Source organism: Planococcus citri, chromosome 4 (assembly GCF_950023065.1).
Source record: "Planococcus citri chromosome 4, ihPlaCitr1.1, whole genome shotgun sequence".
In the NCBI taxonomy this organism is placed as follows: Eukaryota; Metazoa; Arthropoda; class Insecta; order Hemiptera; family Pseudococcidae; genus Planococcus; species Planococcus citri.
In genome coordinates this window covers 5406664-5424677 of record NC_088680.1, presented here as the reverse complement: position 1 = coordinate 5424677, position 18014 = coordinate 5406664, and the positions used below count along the sequence as shown (strand labels likewise).

At 35.0% G+C, this 18014-nt stretch overlaps 1 protein-coding gene across 1 annotated transcript in view; it reads left to right on the top strand.

The window, feature by feature from the left end:
* tefu (Serine/threonine-protein kinase tefu) overlaps positions 1-18014 on the top strand; it is a 65873-nt gene that overhangs the window by 30124 nt on the left and 17735 nt on the right. Inside the window, exons 32-36 of the mRNA XM_065363028.1 lie at positions 4507-4741; positions 4842-5098; positions 5178-5358; positions 12190-12292; positions 12410-12562. Of these exons, the coding sequence (XP_065219100.1) occupies positions 4507-4741; positions 4842-5098; positions 5178-5358; positions 12190-12292; positions 12410-12562 (929 nt within the window). The remainder of the gene's footprint in view (positions 1-4506; positions 4742-4841; positions 5099-5177; positions 5359-12189; positions 12293-12409; positions 12563-18014) is intronic.

Here is an 18014-nt window from a genome sequence, read left to right as displayed (position 1 = left end):
TTTCTAAGAAAAAATCAATTTCAAAGCCAACAAATAAATTCCTTACAAAAAACATCGTTTTTATGCCTCACCAAATACAAATTTTCAAGAGCTTCCGCCCTAGCTCGCTTGGGCCTGTTCTGTTTTCTTTTTCGAGATCAACTTCCTTAAAAAAAAATCATTCAAATTCTAAAATTTTAAAATCCAAAAAATGAACTTTTCGTCCATATGTTCAAAAAAAAAACATCGTTTTTATGCCTCTGGAAGTACAAATTTTCAGAAATTTTCGCTCCCGCTTCGCTCGAGCCTGTTTTTTTTCTCGAGTAACTTCCTGGAAAAAACATCATTCCAATTCTAAAATTTTAAAAATCAAATAATAAACTCCTCACATTAAAAAAACTCGTTCTAGGCATCTCAAAATAACAATTTTCAAAAGCTCTTGCCCTCGCTTCGCTCGGGCCAATTTGTTTCTCGTTTTAAAATAAGCTCACAGTTGAACAAATTCCACATTTGAGGCCTCCAAAAATTCAAAAAAGAAAAAAAATTTTTTGTAAGTCATATGAATGTTAATTGTTAATGTTATATCAATTGATAAAATTGATATTTTTCTTCCAAATCAATCGACAAATTTTCAATCGACACCACCTCTCTCTCTAAAACCCAAAAATAGTGTCTGCTTTAGGAATGGGGCTCAACATTCTCCATTTTTGGTTTTTCATTCGGCATTTTTGTACCAATATACCCCCCCACCCCCCCCCCCCCCAGAAAATTTGGAGCGCGACGCCTCTGCTCCAGTCCAACAACCAATCATGTGCTATCATTATTATCATTCACTGTGACAAACCAAAGTATTTAGTAGAAAACTTTTTTAGGGGTACTTGATATTTCTGGGCACCCTGTACCTACCTACCTACCTACCTAGTACCTACGTACGTACCTATTAAAATCAACCAGTCGTGTGACCCATCAAAGTGAGTTGAAATTTTCCGCTGAAATCGAAAATACCAACATGTAATTTTTATGTTGCATCCCTTACCCCTTCTTAGCCTCCCCCTCCCGCCACAACATTTCCCCATGATTTTTTTCCTTTTCAAAACTGGGCGTGTGACCCATCAAATTAGATTGAAATTTCACACTGAGAGTCAAAATGACGATCATTTTCTTGTTGCTCCTCCCCGCCGTCATAGCTTCACCCCTCCCCCCGCAAAAACTATGATTTTACGATTTTTTTCATCAACTGTAAGTGAATAATTTTTACAAAAATGTTCAATTTTTTTTATTCGTCTTTTTCAACTGACTACACTGCTTTTCAATGTTGCGATGACGAAACCTAGCCTTTGGCTGAAATTTTCCAAATCACGCTGGCGGCTATAGAAATATGAGTAGACAAAAGAGTCAATTCTTGTCAAAATTTTCGAAAATTGCAAAAGATTCTCGCTAGCGAGCAGCAAATTCCGAATGTCTCATTTATTTTTCAAAAACTACCGAAAAGTCTAGCGTTGTACGAAGCTTTTCCAAAAAAAAACCAACCTCTTGTTTTATCAAAAAATTGCAAAAGTAGTCCCACTTTTTTTAGTCGGGGGCTCGCATAAGGATCACGTGCACCCCCTCACCCCTGCCAATCTCCGAGGCAAATGTTTTTTTTTTAAAGGGGGAGTCCTAAGGAACATTTCTAGCCCTTGTCCTCAAAAAAAAAGTGGCCTTACTTACAAAATGGCGGCCATTTTGATTGACAGGTCAGCCGAAATCGCAGATTTTGCGTTCCAACATTAACATAGGACTTGCACGAAATTTTTTAAACCGTACAAACGTACATCGAAAGATCAGGCAAAAATTCATCACCTGTAAAAATTTCAAGTGCTAAAGTGCGTTTTTCGATTTTTGGTGAATTTTTGAAAATCAAAAGGCCAAAAATGGGGGAAAAATCAAAATTTTACCAAATTGACCAAGAAAGCTGAAGTTTGGGATATTCCCAATTTTCGGCACTCCAAATCGATTGGAAACTGTTTCAACCCGTTTTGAGCAGTGCTGGAGCCTCCAGCAAATTTTTGAAACTCAAAATTCCTACAAATTTTCATCAAATTGAGTTGAAAAGCCGAAATTTACTCTACAATCAATGTCTTTTGGAGTCTCCAGCAACTTTTTGAAAATTACTGGAGCCTCCAGTAGATTTTTGAAATCTGAGATTTCTACAAAATTTCATCAAAAGCATTTGGAAAGCCAAAATACATTTTGTGAACACGTATTTTAATAAATTATGAAGTCGACTGCAGGTGGATTTCCAGTCATTCTGGAGCTTCCAGTAACTTTTTAAAACCGTAAATTTTCACAAAATTTCATCAAATGTTGTTGGAAAGTCGAAATTTATTCTGTAAACTAATTTCAATACGCTATGAAGTCAACTGAAGGTAATTTCAAGTTATGTTGGAGCCTCTAGGGAATTTTTGGAAATTACTGGAGCCTCCAGTAGATTTTTGAAAATTGGAATTTCTACAAAACTTCAATAAATTGCATGAGTTGAAAACCCGACTGCCTGCCCGTGGGTTAAATTCATTTTGGAGTCTCCAGCGACTTTTTGAAAATTCTTGGAGCCTCCAGTAAATTTTTGAAACTTGAAATTTCCCAAAATTTCATCAAACGGAGACGGAAAGCCGAAATTTACTCTGCACTCCAATTTTAACAACCTCTGAAGACGACTTCATGTGGGCCCAGCCATTTCGGAGCCTCCAGTGACTTTTTTGAAAATTACTGAAGTCTTTACTACCAGATTTTTGAAACTTGAAATTCCCACTACATTTTATCAAATGGAGTTGACGTATGGAACAGAAAAAATTGAATAAAAATTGGAAACAGCGACAGATTTGATAATGACGCCAATTTTTTTATAAATTTTCGTACATTTCTGGAGAAATTTCTATACTACATAATGTGATTTCCGTGCTTTCTTGCTACCTGGGTCAAATATGCATGATGGTTTCAATGATTTTGAAGCTCTCAGCTACTTTTTGGAAATTTCAATTTTCCAAAAAACGCCATAAAACTTTTCAAAAAGTCGCTGGAGGCTCCAAAACGACTTGTAATCCACCAGCAATCGACTTCGTTGCGTATTGAAATTAGTTTACAGAATGAATTTCGGCTTTCCATCTCCATTTGACAACATTTTGGGACATTTCAAGTTTCAAAAATCTACTGGAGGCTCCAGCATTCTCAAAAGGTCGCTGGAGGCTTCAAACCCTCTTGAAATCCACCTGCAGTCGACTTCGTAGCGTATTTAAATTAGTTTGCAGAATGAATTTCGGCTTTCCAACTCAATTTGATGTAATTTTGTAGGAATTTCGAGTTTCAAAAATCTGCTGGAGGCTCCAGAACTTCTCAAAACGGTTTGAAACAGTTTCCAATCGATTCGGCATGACGAAAATATGGTACCTATATCTCTAATTTCAGCTTTCTTGGTCAATTTGGTGAAATTTTGATTTTTCCCTCATTTTTGGCCTAAATTTGATTTTCAAAAATTTAATTTTGTGGGGAAAATGTGAAATCGAGTTGTGAGAAGAAGGAGGTTGAGACAGGGAGAGGGATATTACAAAAAAACCATTTGTCGTTTACGGTCTCGGCGTGAAATTTCATTCTAACTTGATGATTCACGAGACTACTTTTGATAAAAATTGTGAAATCGAGTTTGGGGGGGGGGGGGAGCTGAGATAGAAATAGGACAAAGCCTAAAAATAGTCGTGGTTTTTTGATCTCAGCGAGAAATTTCAACCTAATTTGATAGGTCATACGGGTAGTTTTGAAAAATAATAGTGAAATAATTGCTGAAATGCTGAGTTGAAAAAATTTAATGTGAGTGGGAGGAGGGTGAGAGAAGTATTGAGTGTCATTTTAGGTCTCAGCGCGAAATTTTAACCTATTTTGATGGGTCACATGGACAAAAAAACTTGGAATTTAAATTGAGGTTACCTAAATATTATGTAGGTAGGGGTACCTACTTGAGCAATTTATTATGATTCAATTGCTTTTACTGTGTGGATTTTAGACTGCGTAGTTCATATTCGAGATGGTGATGATGTTGGGGGGGGGGGGCTTGCTCATTAAAAAAAAATCGAAGTTTCAACCTATTTTGCAACAATGAATTTTACGTGGACTTATTTTGAAAAGTTTTTTTTTGAATCGCCAAAGGTCACTTTAAATGAATTTTTTCAAGAACTAACCCATTTTGGAGGAGACCCATCTGTTTTCAGGGAGGAGGCACTCGTCTGAACCAAATTTTGAGCTGCCAAAGCCTGGAAATGATTTTTTTGATTTTTTTCGAATTTTTGAAAATGGCAAAAATCACCCTATGGGTGTTGTATCCCTTCCTGTAAGGCTGTAACTGAGCTGAAATTTGGCTCACCCCAGATGTAAGTCGACCTTGGAAATTACAAAATCCTTCCCTCCTTTCATCGAAAAAATCGTTTAAATTTAATATTGACGAAAAAAATATCAAAAAAAAACCTTCTTAAAGTTTTGTTTTTTGAATTGTTACAGATCAAATACGAAGCAGCATGTTGCTTGGGAGAAATAGGTCTAGTCGATCTGCACACATTGGTGCTGAAACCAAACTGCGACGAATACGACACGAGTTCCATTGCTGAAAACCTGATAACTTTTGAATTATGTCGTATGTTGGAAAAATGTCTGATTGAAAAAAACGTAGACGTATTCGTAGCTGCCTCAGAAGCCGCCTACGCTGTTTTCAAATCACCGGAAGCGTTTGAAATAAGTACGTAAAAATGTATCGTTATCTCGTACTACTATGTATGTTTTCTGCGATGAGATAAAATTCCTAAATTTCTACGTTCTTTTTTGTTTTCTCTTTGCAGAAGAAGATATCAGGAGTACGAACAACAATATGTTTCTATTGCTGTACCCTTTCATCGGAAAAGAGCCCGAAGTATCTCGGTTGTGGAATTATTTCGATATCAAGTTATTCCAGAAAAATGTCGATGAAGCTTCGTTATGGTCGCCGGATTTCAATACTTCGTTCGAATTTTGGATCGAGAATTTAACGTGTTCTATTTTGACCTCGTTCAGAAACCCTTGTTTTTTGAACGTGCTGAGCAAAATTTGCCGGATCAAGGTACATACAACCTTCGGAAATAAAACTGAATCAGTTCAGTTGAGAAAAAATTGGAAATTGACTTTTATTTTTTTTTCAGGCAACTTTCGCCGAAGAATTATTCAAATATTTGATTAATTTAATTATGAAGAGCGAACCGAAGTACTTCAAGTTGGCCAAAAATATACTAAGCGATAGGATCAATCAGTTTTTCAAGAATCACTACGATGCGAATTCTAACGATACTCCTAGCGATAGTTGGTCGTCGTCTCGAGCTGCGAGTAAGTGTTTTACACGATGATACTGATATCTTCATCGAAATACGCTGCCGTATTGTAAAGTAAGCGAATATAATATGTCGAGGCAGCAGATTCGAGCTGTATTAGTCATTTTGCTTGGAAACATCGGCAACATCGCTGACCTTCCGTAGGTCGTCACACCCTTTTTTCCCTTATCTACGTAATGAAACTCAACTGTAAACACGTGGCTCTTAACTGCGGTTGATTTTCGTAATACGTTATCTTATCAATTACAATTGTCCTTGTAGTTTTAATGAAAAAAATCATCACATATCTACGAGTATGTAGAATTTAATTCGATTCTACAAAACATCATTGTTTTCACAAGGAAATCTTTCGAAAAAGAATTATCTGAAATGTCTACAATTGAAATTTCAGCTGTCCAAATTAATTTTTTGATTTTGATGAATTTTTGAGAATTCAAAACTGACAATTTTTTGGAATTGATTTTGTTATATTTCTCAACTTTGATTTAGTAAAAAGTTTCAAAATTTAATTTGATAAATTCAAGATAGAAGTTTACAAAATTTTGGATAAAAATAATAAAAAATCTAATTATATAAAAATCTAAATTTATGGTTAAATTTGAAAAATGTTTAAATTGTTATGTTATTTACAAAAGTACAGAAATTTGAAATTAAGTTTAAGCAAAGTAAGGAAAAATAAACTAAAATTTAAATAAATAAATAAAACTCCAGAAGGAGACTTACCAATTAAGTCGAATAAATTGAATTAGTAAAATTGACCGGAAATCTCAAGTGTGTCATAAATGGATTCGCGAACCAAAATTGAAATTCTCGAATGATCTCGTGAAAAATTATAAAATGCGCTATAAAAAGCGTTTGTTGACTCGAGAGTAACAAATTAATTGACCATAATGAATTGATTCGCGAATAAATTCAGTAGATATCCAAAAAACACGATACTTGAAAATTAGTGAACAAAATAAATAAACCGTGAACTCGAAAATGACAAAATTCAAAAACAAACTTTTAAAAATGCAAATTAGTCAAGAAACAAACCGTTAAACAGAACTCAAAGTATCTATTTGGAAGCCCGAAAAACAACTGAGGATTTGTAAACTCACCCTAAATCTATTTATAATAAAATTTGGTTTGTTTTGAGAGGGAGGGCTTCGAATTGGGCAAATTGTTAAGACAGTTTGATTTATATTTATTTTGGGAAAGGAAAAGGATGCGCGGTTTTGAAATGCGGGTGACATTTACGACATCGTAAAATTGCAATTTGGAGGGTACGTGCGCGCGACAATTGAAAAGGGTTGCAATTCTGAATAATTAGTAAGTGATAAAAAAGTCGTAAATGTCATGTTAATGTTTTGAATGTACTTGTGGTTAATTTTAAAAGGGTTTAAAAAGTACTTAGAGCTCATTAGCTCTTATACAAATTGTTATAAGTGTCAACTTTTTGGTATGAGAAAACATTAACGTATTCAGATTTTGGTTTTATCATATTGAAAATGGTCGCGAGCAAGAGGGCGAAAACGTGAGCCAGGAGCCATAAAAGTTTCAAAATTTGACATTTATGAGAATCGGATTATTGTGTGAATCGGTGGTGGCTGTGGGAATTGAAGAGCCCACACTGCCCACAGCTATAAAATTTTACTGTTTATTAATTGACTCGAAAACCGTGGGTTAGTGTTTGATTTTAAATTTACAACGCTTAATGAATTTTGAAAGAGTGAGTAAGTAACTATTTGATTTAGAGTTTTAATTCAGTTAGGGGATGAATTCGAGTTGAACTGAGCAGTGACGCGATTAAAAGTTAGCGGATGAATTACAGAAGTTGAAATACACTGAAATCTGGCCAGAATAATTATTACAATGTTCTTTTTTCTTTGTTTGTATTCTGAAGCTACTACATACAGAGCATCAATTCTCTCAACCAAATGTCACCATCTTCCATCATTCTGGAGCATTCAGCACATTTTCAGTTTTTCCAGGATTTTAAAATTTTTACAAAAAACGTAGAATTTAATTTAGGCAGCAAAAACCCGAATCTTCTCGAATTGTTCTACGAGTTCATCCACGATTAGAACGATTTTCAAGCGAACATTTCGCAAAAATTTTTGTGGAAGAACAAAAATTATCAAAAATTGCAGATTGGTTATTTAAAAAACAAACACGAGGTGTCAACTTGATGAAAATTATGTCAAATTCTGAATGAACTCATAGAGTAGGTCGAAAATAAATCAGAGCTCAATTATCAGTTGCCAAAGCTTCGAAAATTATACTGGAGGCTCCAGAATTGGCGAAAATGATGGAATTCAGATCTGGAGGAATAAATATTCTGATTTTTCGAATTTTTTACTTCAAAATATTCCAAGTACATATTTTTCCCCTGAAAATCGCCTCAATCGTGGATAAACTCGATAAAACGGTCAAAAATAACCCAAAACTGGATTTTTAGCTGCCTAAATTTATTTCCACGCCTTTTGGTAAAATTTGAAAAATCCCAAAAAAATCGAAAATCGTGCTCGAGGCTCCAAAATGACCAGATATAGTGAAATTCGTATCCGAAAAACTGTTTCAAGCTGTACTTAAACGATCATTCATTCGTGCAAGTTGCAAAAATTCTTCTACGAAACTCTATTCTGATTTTTTGAATTTTTCGGTTAAATAAACACATTCCAAGTATTTGCCTGGCCGAAAATGAACCAGAACTCAATTTTATCAGTCCAAATTAATTTCCACGCCTTTTGAAAAGATTTTATAAAATCCTGGAAAAATCGAAAATCGCGCTGGAAGCTCCAGAATGGCTTGAAATAATGGAATTCGGTATCATTTTCAAAACTGATTTTCATAGTTTTTTCTGAATACTATACATACACTGAAAAAAAAATACTTTAAAAATTCACAAGAAATCGAAAACTCAATTTTGGCAGCTGAAATTTTTGTTGGGGGGGAGGGGGCGGGTTTGAGACCATTCTTTTTTTCAAAAATCGCATTCCCGTTCAAATTGCGAGCGAATACAGTGGTTAAAACCGATTCAGGGGATGAACATTTTGGTGTTAGGTAAAAAATAAGTAGCAATTTGACATCACTGGAGAAATCTCAGATTTTGATGGAGGCTCCAGATCGGTTCGAAAATTGTCGCAATTGATTCGAGAGGTCAACTTTGGACCATAGAGAACGTTTAGAGTCATTTTTATCGAAAACAAACAATTTTGGAATTTTTTTTTGAAATACGAAATTTTCAACTTGTAAAAAAATAACGCAGATTTTCAACCAGTTGCCTCGGATTAGTGATTCTTTTGGCTTAATTCATTCAGAATATCGATTTCGTGACAAGATTAAATTTTCATTCGCTGAAGTTGATTACAACGCTTTCTGGAGAAATTTAAAATTACTGGAGAAAATTCCGTTTTTTCTGGGGGCTCCAGATCGACTCAAAAATGATCGCAATGGATTCGGGATGTCGACTTTGGACGATAGAGAACGTTTTGAGTAATTTTTAAGTAAAAATGAGCAATTTTGAAATTTTTTTAAAATTACGAAATTTTTAAACTTGTAAAAAAAATCAACTTTTCAACCAGTCACCTCAGATTTGTGATTTTTTTGGTCGTAATCGGTTCAGAAAGATGTCGAATGTCACGATTCAATTTTCAGTCAACCTGATTTGATTGCAGGCGCGGACTGGGTCAAAAGGGCCCACCGGGAAATCTCAAATAAGAAGTATTTTGATACTGCTCGAGCGAAGCGAGAGCAAAATTTTTTTGAAAAAAGTGGTCCAAAACCCGGAAAAAGTCCATTTTTGCATGTTTTATTTTACATTTTTGCTCGCGAGGGCCCATTGTCTACCCCAAGGGCCCATTTTTTTGGAGGGGCCCACCGGGAACCTCCCGGTATCCCGGTAGGGCCAGTCCGCGCCTGTTTGATTGCAACGCCTTCTTAGTCGGAGAGCCCACATAAGAATCTATTGCACCCCGCCCCCGTCGATCCTCCAGGACAACTTTTTTCTTAAAGGGGGTCCTAAGGAACATTTCTAGCCCTTGTATTAAAAAAAAGTGGCCCTACTTACAAGATGGCGGCCATTTTGATTGACAGGTCAGCCGAAATCGCAGATTTTGCGTTCCAACAGAGGACTTGCACGAAATTTTTTAAACCGTACAAACGTAGATCGAAAGATCAGGCAAAAATTTATCACCTGTCAAAATTTCAAGTGCTGAAGTGCCTTTTTCGATTTTTAGTGAATTTTTGAAAATCAAATTTAGGCCAAAAATGGGAAAAAAATCAAAATTTTACCAAATTGACCAAGAAAGCTGAAATTAAGGGATATACGATTGCAAACTGTTTCAACTCGTTTTGAGCAGTTCTGGAGCCTCCAGCAGATTTTTGAAACTCGAAATTCCCACAAAATTTCATCAAACGGAGAGGAAAGCCAAAAATTTACTCTATACTCCAATTTTAACACCCTCTAAAGACAACTTCAGGTGGGATTAAATCATTTGACTTTTTGAAATTACTGAAGCCTCAGGTAGATTTTTTAAACTTGAAACTTCCCAAATTTTCATCAATTAAGATGGATGGAAAGCCGAAAGTCATTCTGCAAGCTAATTTCAATACGACTAGCTTGTATTTTTTAAATTTCAATTTTCCGAAAAACGCCATACAATCTTTCAAAAAGTCGCTGGAGGCTCCAAAACGCCTTGAAATCTACCTGCAGTTGGCTTCGTAGCAAATTGAAATGAATTTCGGCTCTCCATCTCCATTTGATGAAATTTTGGGTACATTTCAAATTTCAAGAATCTACTGGAGGCTCTAGTAATTTTCAAAAAGTCACTGGAGGCTCCAAAACGACTTGAAATCCACCTGCAGTTGGCTTCGTAGCGTATTGAAATTAGTTTGCAGATTACATTTCGGCTTCCCAATTCCATTTCATAAAATGTTGTGGAAATTTCAAGTTTCAAAAATCTTGTGTAGACTCCAGTGATTTTTAAAAAGTCACTGGAGGCTCCAAAATGACTTAAACTCACTTGAAGTCGTCTTCAGAAGGTGTTAAAATTGGAGTGCGGAGTAAATTTCGGTTTTCCATCTCCGTTGGATGAAATTTTGGGTACATTTCAAGTTTCAAGAATCTACTGGAGGCTCCAGTAATTTTCAAAAAGTCGCTGGAGGCTCCAAAACGACTTGAAATCCACCTGCAGTCGACTTCAGATGATGTTAAGATTGGAGTACAGAGTAAATTTTTGTCTTCCCATCTCTGTTTGATAAAATTTTGTAGGAATTTCGAGTTTCAAAAATCTGCTGGAGGCTCCCGAATTGCTCCAAACGGGTTGAAACCGTTTCCAATCGATTTGGCATGTCGAAAATAGGGTATACCCCAAATTTCAGCTTTCTTGGTCAATTTGGTAAAATTTTGATTTTTCCTCTCATTTTTGTTCTAAATTGGACTTTCAAAAATTCACCAAAAATCGAAAAACGCACTTTAGCACTTGAAATTTTGACTGGTGATAAATTTTTGTATGATCTTTCGATCTACCTTTGTAAGGTTTGAAAAATTTCGTGCAAGTCCTCTCTTGGAACGCAAAATCTGCGATTTCGGCTGACCTGTCAATCAAAATGGCTGCCATTTTGTAAGTAGGGCCACTTTTTTTTAGTACAAGGGCTAGAAATGTTCCTTAGGACTCCCCCTTTAAGAAAAAAGTTGTCTCGGAGGATCGACCTGTGGGGGGGGGGGGGTGCAATAGATCCTTATGCGGACTCCGCGACCATCTAGAAAAATCTAAAATTATGTACCTATATACTGGAGAAAAATGAACTCTTGCTGGAGTCTCCAAATCGGCTCAAGTACGATCTCAATTCACTCGTAGGGCCTGATTTTGAACATTGAAGTCTTTTGAATCGTAATCAGGAGGTACCTGCTTACGCAAATTATCGGTGCTAAAGTTCACTTCTGACCCTTTCAAGATGAATTTGAAATTTCTGGAGGAAATTGAAAACTCGCTGGGGTTCCAAAATGGCTCGAAAATGCTTGGTTTTGAGTTGGAAGTATTCAAAAAAAAAATTATTTTGTTATTGATGAAAAGTTCACACAAATTTCATTAATTTTATAAAACAAAAACTACGTTTTTCAAATTCCAAGTTCTAATTAATTTTACTACTAGATAAAGCATTTTGTTTATATCAAAAAAAAAATCAGGTAATAATAAGGTGAAAGGTCAAAAAATAAGATAATCCAACAAGCAAATAAAAATGATAAAATTGAATAAAAATTACTTAAGTATAAAGTCCAAAAATGAACAACAAGTTGAAAGGTTAATAAAATAATCCAATAAGTACCTAAATAAAAATGATGAAAGTGAATTAAAAATTATGAAACGAAAAATCTAAAAGTCAAAGATAAGCAAAAAGTCTGATAAAAACATAAAAAGTCCAAAAGTTCGCGTGATAACTAAAAACGTATCAAAATTCTAAAAGTAGAAGTTCAAAAGTTCGCGTGATAACAATTTGAGCTGGTTTGTTTCATTTATCGCGAAAAAATAAGAATTCGTCGTAATAAAGAGAACTTTTGAACTTTCAAAATCCAAAATTGAATCTAATCTTATAAACATCTAGTTACGAGGGTTTCAAAATCCATTTTTTATCGACCCAACCATTAGCCCGGTTAAAATCTTACGAGTACATTCTTGAGGTAGGAAATGAACACAGCTGCAGACAGTGATGAAAATTTTCTAAGAAAACACCGCATCGAGATATTTGCATGCTTCTTATCGCTTTCTCATATTTTACATCTTGTTAACGTCACGATTAGGTACCTGTAAAATTAAATATGGATTTTTATGTGTATGCGCAGTGGATTCGACGATGGATATTCATCTGAATAAACGAGCTGTTCAGTGCATTCTCGACGTGGTACATTTTATTCGATTGAAGCAACAGCAAGAGGAACCTAAATCGTAAGTACTCTCCATACGATTGTCTGACCTGCTGAATGACGTAAGACCGCAGAAGACAAGCGTAATACCAAACCAACTGAGTACTTATCTGATCGTACGAATAATTATATTTTTTAGGGATAAATCGAAATCGAATGAATCGAAATCGAATGAATTGAAATTGAATGAACTGAAATTAAATTATTTGTACGTGGCCAAAGCAGCTCAATATTGCTCTCTGTACTTTACTTCGGTTCTCTACGCCGAGCTATGGATTAATTTTCAAATCCAGTGAGTATTTTTAGCATGATTCGTCCATTAATTTGTACCTTGCATAGAATGTAATCATTTCAACTGATAAGGGAATTTTTTTGAACTCATCAGTCTTCGATTTGAACGAAACGTAGCTGGATCGAAAGAGCATGTTTCAAAACCGTCAAAATCAATATTTCAGATAATTTTGGATTTTGTTGGCAAATTTTTTCAAAAATTTGAAAATCCAAAAAAATATGTTTTGAAGGTGATTTTTGAACTTCTTCGTGAAGTTTAATTTTGTTGAGCAAAGCGGGCCCATGTTGATTCTTTCAACTCAACTCCCGATTATCTACACGATTTTTTCAATTTTCTCCAGAAATTTAAAAATCGCCCTCGAAGTGCTAAAAATGAATTTTGGCACCCGTAACTTTGGTTGGGGTTTATTGGGCACCTTCTCGAACGTTTTAGGTAGTTATTTCAAAAGTCCTGGTGTTTGAGCTCAAATGAGAATTTTTATTTTTTTGTAAATTCCAGAAAAAATGAAAAAATCCTAAAAAGAGTAGTATACGATTACGAGTATTATATAATGAGCGTTTATTTCGACGAGATGTCTAATTGACTCGAAAACAATCATAATTCAACCTTTTTGGAATCTCCAGCAAGTTTTCAAATTTCTCCGGAATTACTGGAGAAAATTAATAAATCGCTGGAGGCTGCGGAATGATTCGAAACTAGTAGTTGTTTATATTGTGTAAAAGGCGATAAATAGACGTCGTGGGTTGTGGAGGAGGGTAGTTGTTTCAACGGGTAGTTTTAAAATGAGACGAATCTCCACTCACCACTCTCGTCTGATTTATTGTTTTTTCTCGCTGCAGTTGTCGCGCGTTTCACGTTTCAATTTCGATACACACTAAATGCACAAAAGAGTTTAAAATAATGGAAATCCCAAGGTTATGTTTTATTACTTCCTTCTGTTTCTTTTCTTTTCTTTTTTTCCTCTGTATCCTTCGTAAACGACAATTTCTCGCTACATTGGGCTTCTAACAAATTACGAATACTTAACAGTGGGGGTTTTATTGGGTTTCTAAAATTATTATCAACACTTGTATGGAATGAGAACTCGTCGTGGTGGCCAATGTAGGTTGAGGGAGTGGGTGAACAAAATTAGGTATCCGATTAGATACGGTACGGGGTAAGATTACGCGCGGACGATCTCCCACGAGATGGACAGAGTTCATCCGGAAGGCCATTGGATGCAGCTTCTCAGTATCTCAGTGTGCCTTAGGAGCGCCAAAACAGAGACCACATGGAGGGAGTCCGACGAAATGTTCACTGACTAGTTGGCGCTTCATTTCGGATGATGAGTGATTCTTCACTCGACCTTGTACGATTCAATCGATTACAGGATTCGGCGAGGGAGGAAGAAAGGAAAAAATTCCATCATATAAGATCTATAAAAATTATTTCAAATAGCGATTGCTAGAAAAAGTAATGAAATGTCGATGATGATATTTCGGAAAATGTCGTAAAATTGGAAGGAAAGAAGGAAAGATCGTTTTTGAAAATGTTTCAAATGGAAGAGAAATGAATTCGTGTTTAGGAGAATGGAATAACGTGTAAACGACCGCAATATCGTTGAATTATACATATCTTGTAAATAGGAGGGGGGTTGGGAGTCCGTCACGGCTATAAAGGGGGTGGTTGTGGAACCAAGAGTTAATTTCCATTCATTTTCTATCAATTTAAATTAGAAACGTACACAATTTCGAGTTGAACACGGTTTAAAATGTGGGGTCAATTTCAACCACCTCTCCACGAGGAGTACAATGAGGGAAGCTTCCTCGGGGTGGGCTGGTTGGGTTTCTTGTACTTACTAAGGGGACCCATTCCAACATTTTGGCACCAAAAAAAACTTTAGCAGAATTTTTTTCCATTTCAAAACCTAATTCGCCTCAGCTAACTATAGTAAGTCGAATTGAAAGAGTTATTCATAGTGGCTCACTGAGCGCTGAAAAATTCATACTTCATGAAATAGTCCAAAAGTCGCCCTTGAAACAGATTGTTAGAATTTTTTGAATTTTCAAGAATTCGTGAAAATTTTGAGAAAGAAGTTGGCGTCTGATTAAATTCTGAAAACGTGAGTTCAAAAAGGTTCTCTTGTGAGATGAACTTCCTCGTTTAAGACAGACAGATCTGAAAAAATTCATAATCTTCGATTTCGCTGAAATTGAAGTACGATATGTTGAAGATTTTGAGTTAAAACGGTTCCCAAACAATTTTCAGCCCTCCAGTACCCGTGAGGTGAAACGATTACCCCCTCCCCTCTCCCCAGCTTTGGAGGAAACCCCCTGTTTATTGAATTTAAAAGCACCAGGCCCCATTTTTTTTTTCAAAAACATAACGAATTCTACGAAATATGTAATTTTGAAATAGTTACAATCGTTGAATGATGCGGTATGCGGAAGGAAGGCTGTATGAGCTCAGAGCAGGGCAGGGGTGAAAGAAAAATGAATTTGATTAGAAAATTTTCGTAATAACTTTAAAAACGCGATTTTGACTTTTTTTGGAAATGGTTTTCGGGAATTTGGGGTCCAAAGGGGGTACCAAATGAAATTTTTGTAAAAACCAATTTTTAGGAAATTTATCAAGGAATAATATTAAACCCTTTCAGGGTGTCTACAGGGTACTGAAAGTACTTAGTGAAAAATCAAAAAAAAAGTGGAAACCCAATTTTCCTGAAATTTTGAAGCAAAACTTATAAACTCTTTCATTTATTAGAAAACATTGTTTTTATACCACTCGAGATACTTAATTTTCAAGAGCTTTTGCCCTAGCAAAAACCTTACAGGTGAAAATAAAACCAAAAATTGAAATGATAAAGATACATATATTTTCGACATTCGCTTGCTTGAAAGAAATCTTGGGATATTTGAAGACATTAATAAAGCGAAAAATTTGAAAACGAAATTTTGACTCTCCTGCCCCCTCTCCCCTCTCGAAAAATCTCAAGTGTTTGAAAAATGCCTTTCTAAAATTCTAGCTAATGTCCTGTTTTTTTTTATTTTGAAAAATTTTATTGGACACCCTGATAAATGGAGCGATGGTTTGAATTTGATTTCAAATTGTTGAAAACGTAGGCATATACTTCAATGTGAAAAATTATACAAAGCCCAAGCCAAAAAAAATAATGAAAAAAATGAAAACATCTATGGTGAGGGGGGGGGGGGGGTTAGAAATTTTTTGGATGCTAGTGAAGAAATAGTCATTTTCGGTCAATAAATTCCTGTAGACACTCTACCTGCAAAAAAAGGAAAAATTCCATCTTATGGGAGGGGGGAAGGGGGTTGAAAATATGTATTTTGGGAGGTGATGATTTTTTGTGAAATGAGGGGGGCGGGTGGAAGTATCTTGGGAGGTGATATTTTTTTTGAAAGGTCGTGAGAAAGTAGTGATTTTCGGTCAACAAATTTCTGTAGACACTCTGCCTGCGAAAAAGGAAAAACTCCATCTGATGTAAGGGAGAGGATTGGAAATATTTTGAGAGGTGGTGATTTTTTTTGAATGGTAGTGAAAAAATAGTGAAAAGATAGTGATTTTTGGTCAACAAATTCCTGTAGACACACTTGCCTTTGAAACCCAAGAAAAATCTGAGGGATGAAAATTGGAAAATTTCATTACATAATGGAAGGAGTACGAATTTTGTTGAGCAGATTTTTTTAAAAAAATGACGTTTATTCAAAATTTTATTTTGGAATTTGAGGAAATGCCCCAAACGGATAGTTTCGATGTACAAATATGTAGTTAGGGATATGAAAATTTTCTCTTGGTGATACCAACGAACATGAAAATCAGAAAATTTTGAATAACGTACAATAAATTACGTCAAAAATTTTTGAAGGCAAAATCCAAAATTTTGAGGAAAAATAAAAAAGTGATATTCTGCTCAAGTTGTGACAATTACATACAAATGTGGAAGTGACATAATTTTCAAATCAAAAAAATTTTTGGTCAAAAATAAGGAGATTGACGGTGGGGATTTTTACCTGAAAAAAAAATGAGGGTCTTGGTGGAATAAGGGCGTTAGACAAAAATGACGATGTGAGAAAATCGCTTTTTTGAAAGGGTTAACGTAACCGAGTGCCAAAGTTGAGTAACCGAAATGAAAGGTAACACTTCAAGCTTTAAAAAAAACGTAACCGCGAAGCTCTAAGTGAAGTATTGCCTAAGTCACATAGGTTTAAATCTTCAATCGATTTTTGTCTAACGCCCTTATTCCACCAAGACCTTCAAATATTATAGACCATATTTGACTGACGTCACAAAATGGCGGATTTGGTCCTTATCAGTACCCTTTTCTTCAATTTTGGGGCAAATATCACGTATAAGTGGCACTTTTTAAAGAAGAATTCTCCATAAATATGTAAAATTTAAGAAAACTAACCAGAAAAAATGAATTCTTGGTCGAAAATACTTCAGTTTTTCGGATGGTCTATTTTGGAAATGAAGTTTCTAGGTCGTTCCATGTAAAATATCTTTTTTTGTAAAAATGAGATTCTATAAATTTTTAAAAAATTTTACATGAAGCTGAGTTATAAAATTTCAAAGAATCTGTATTGTGAAAGCTCACTCACTGGGGTCGAATTTCATTTTGGAATTTTGGATCGAAGTAAGGTAGGTACTATAAAAATCTCATCTCAGAGTACCACCAACATTGGACCAATGCGTCGCATTTATAATACGCATGAAATCCCAAAATAAGCCCCTATGAATTTTGAAAATTTTTCACAAAAATCTTGTACACAAAAGTTCAAACGGATCAAGATATGAAAATTTACCAAATACATACGTACTTACGTATGTAGAATCAAACTTCATTCTGGAATTTTGCTGGAAATGGACTGAAAAATTCTCAAACCAGTATATATATACATTTTGGCTAAAGTTGGTGTCACTGATTTTTATTCCCAAAATAGGATTCTAGAAATTTTGAAAATTTTTCACAAAAAGCTTCTACACAAAAGTTTGAACTTTTTATGATGTGAAAATTTTCCCAAAGTTGCATTGATGTGAGACTTATACGAGTAGTACATATCTTACTCGACCCTGTCAAGCTCCTTCTAATGATATAAAAAAACACACAGCTTAAATAGATTTATTAGTAATGAAATGAAAAAACTTACTCCAATATTCGATAGAAGAAATGAAGAAAAGGTGAAACTTATGGATAAAAAAATGGTACAAAAATTTACAAAATTAGAAATATACTAATCAGATTTAAAAGATGAAACAAGTAATTTTATGATTTTTCGAATGATCACTCTTGAGGCAGAAAATAAAGTACAACAAGAGCGACCATTCGCGATGTGGGAAATTTTAATTTAGAGAAGGAAAATTATAGGAAAACATAAATTTTGGAATTCGATTAATTGTGGTACAGCTAGACAGTACGAGTATTAAATCAGATAAAAGGAGAGTAAAATTATCTGTA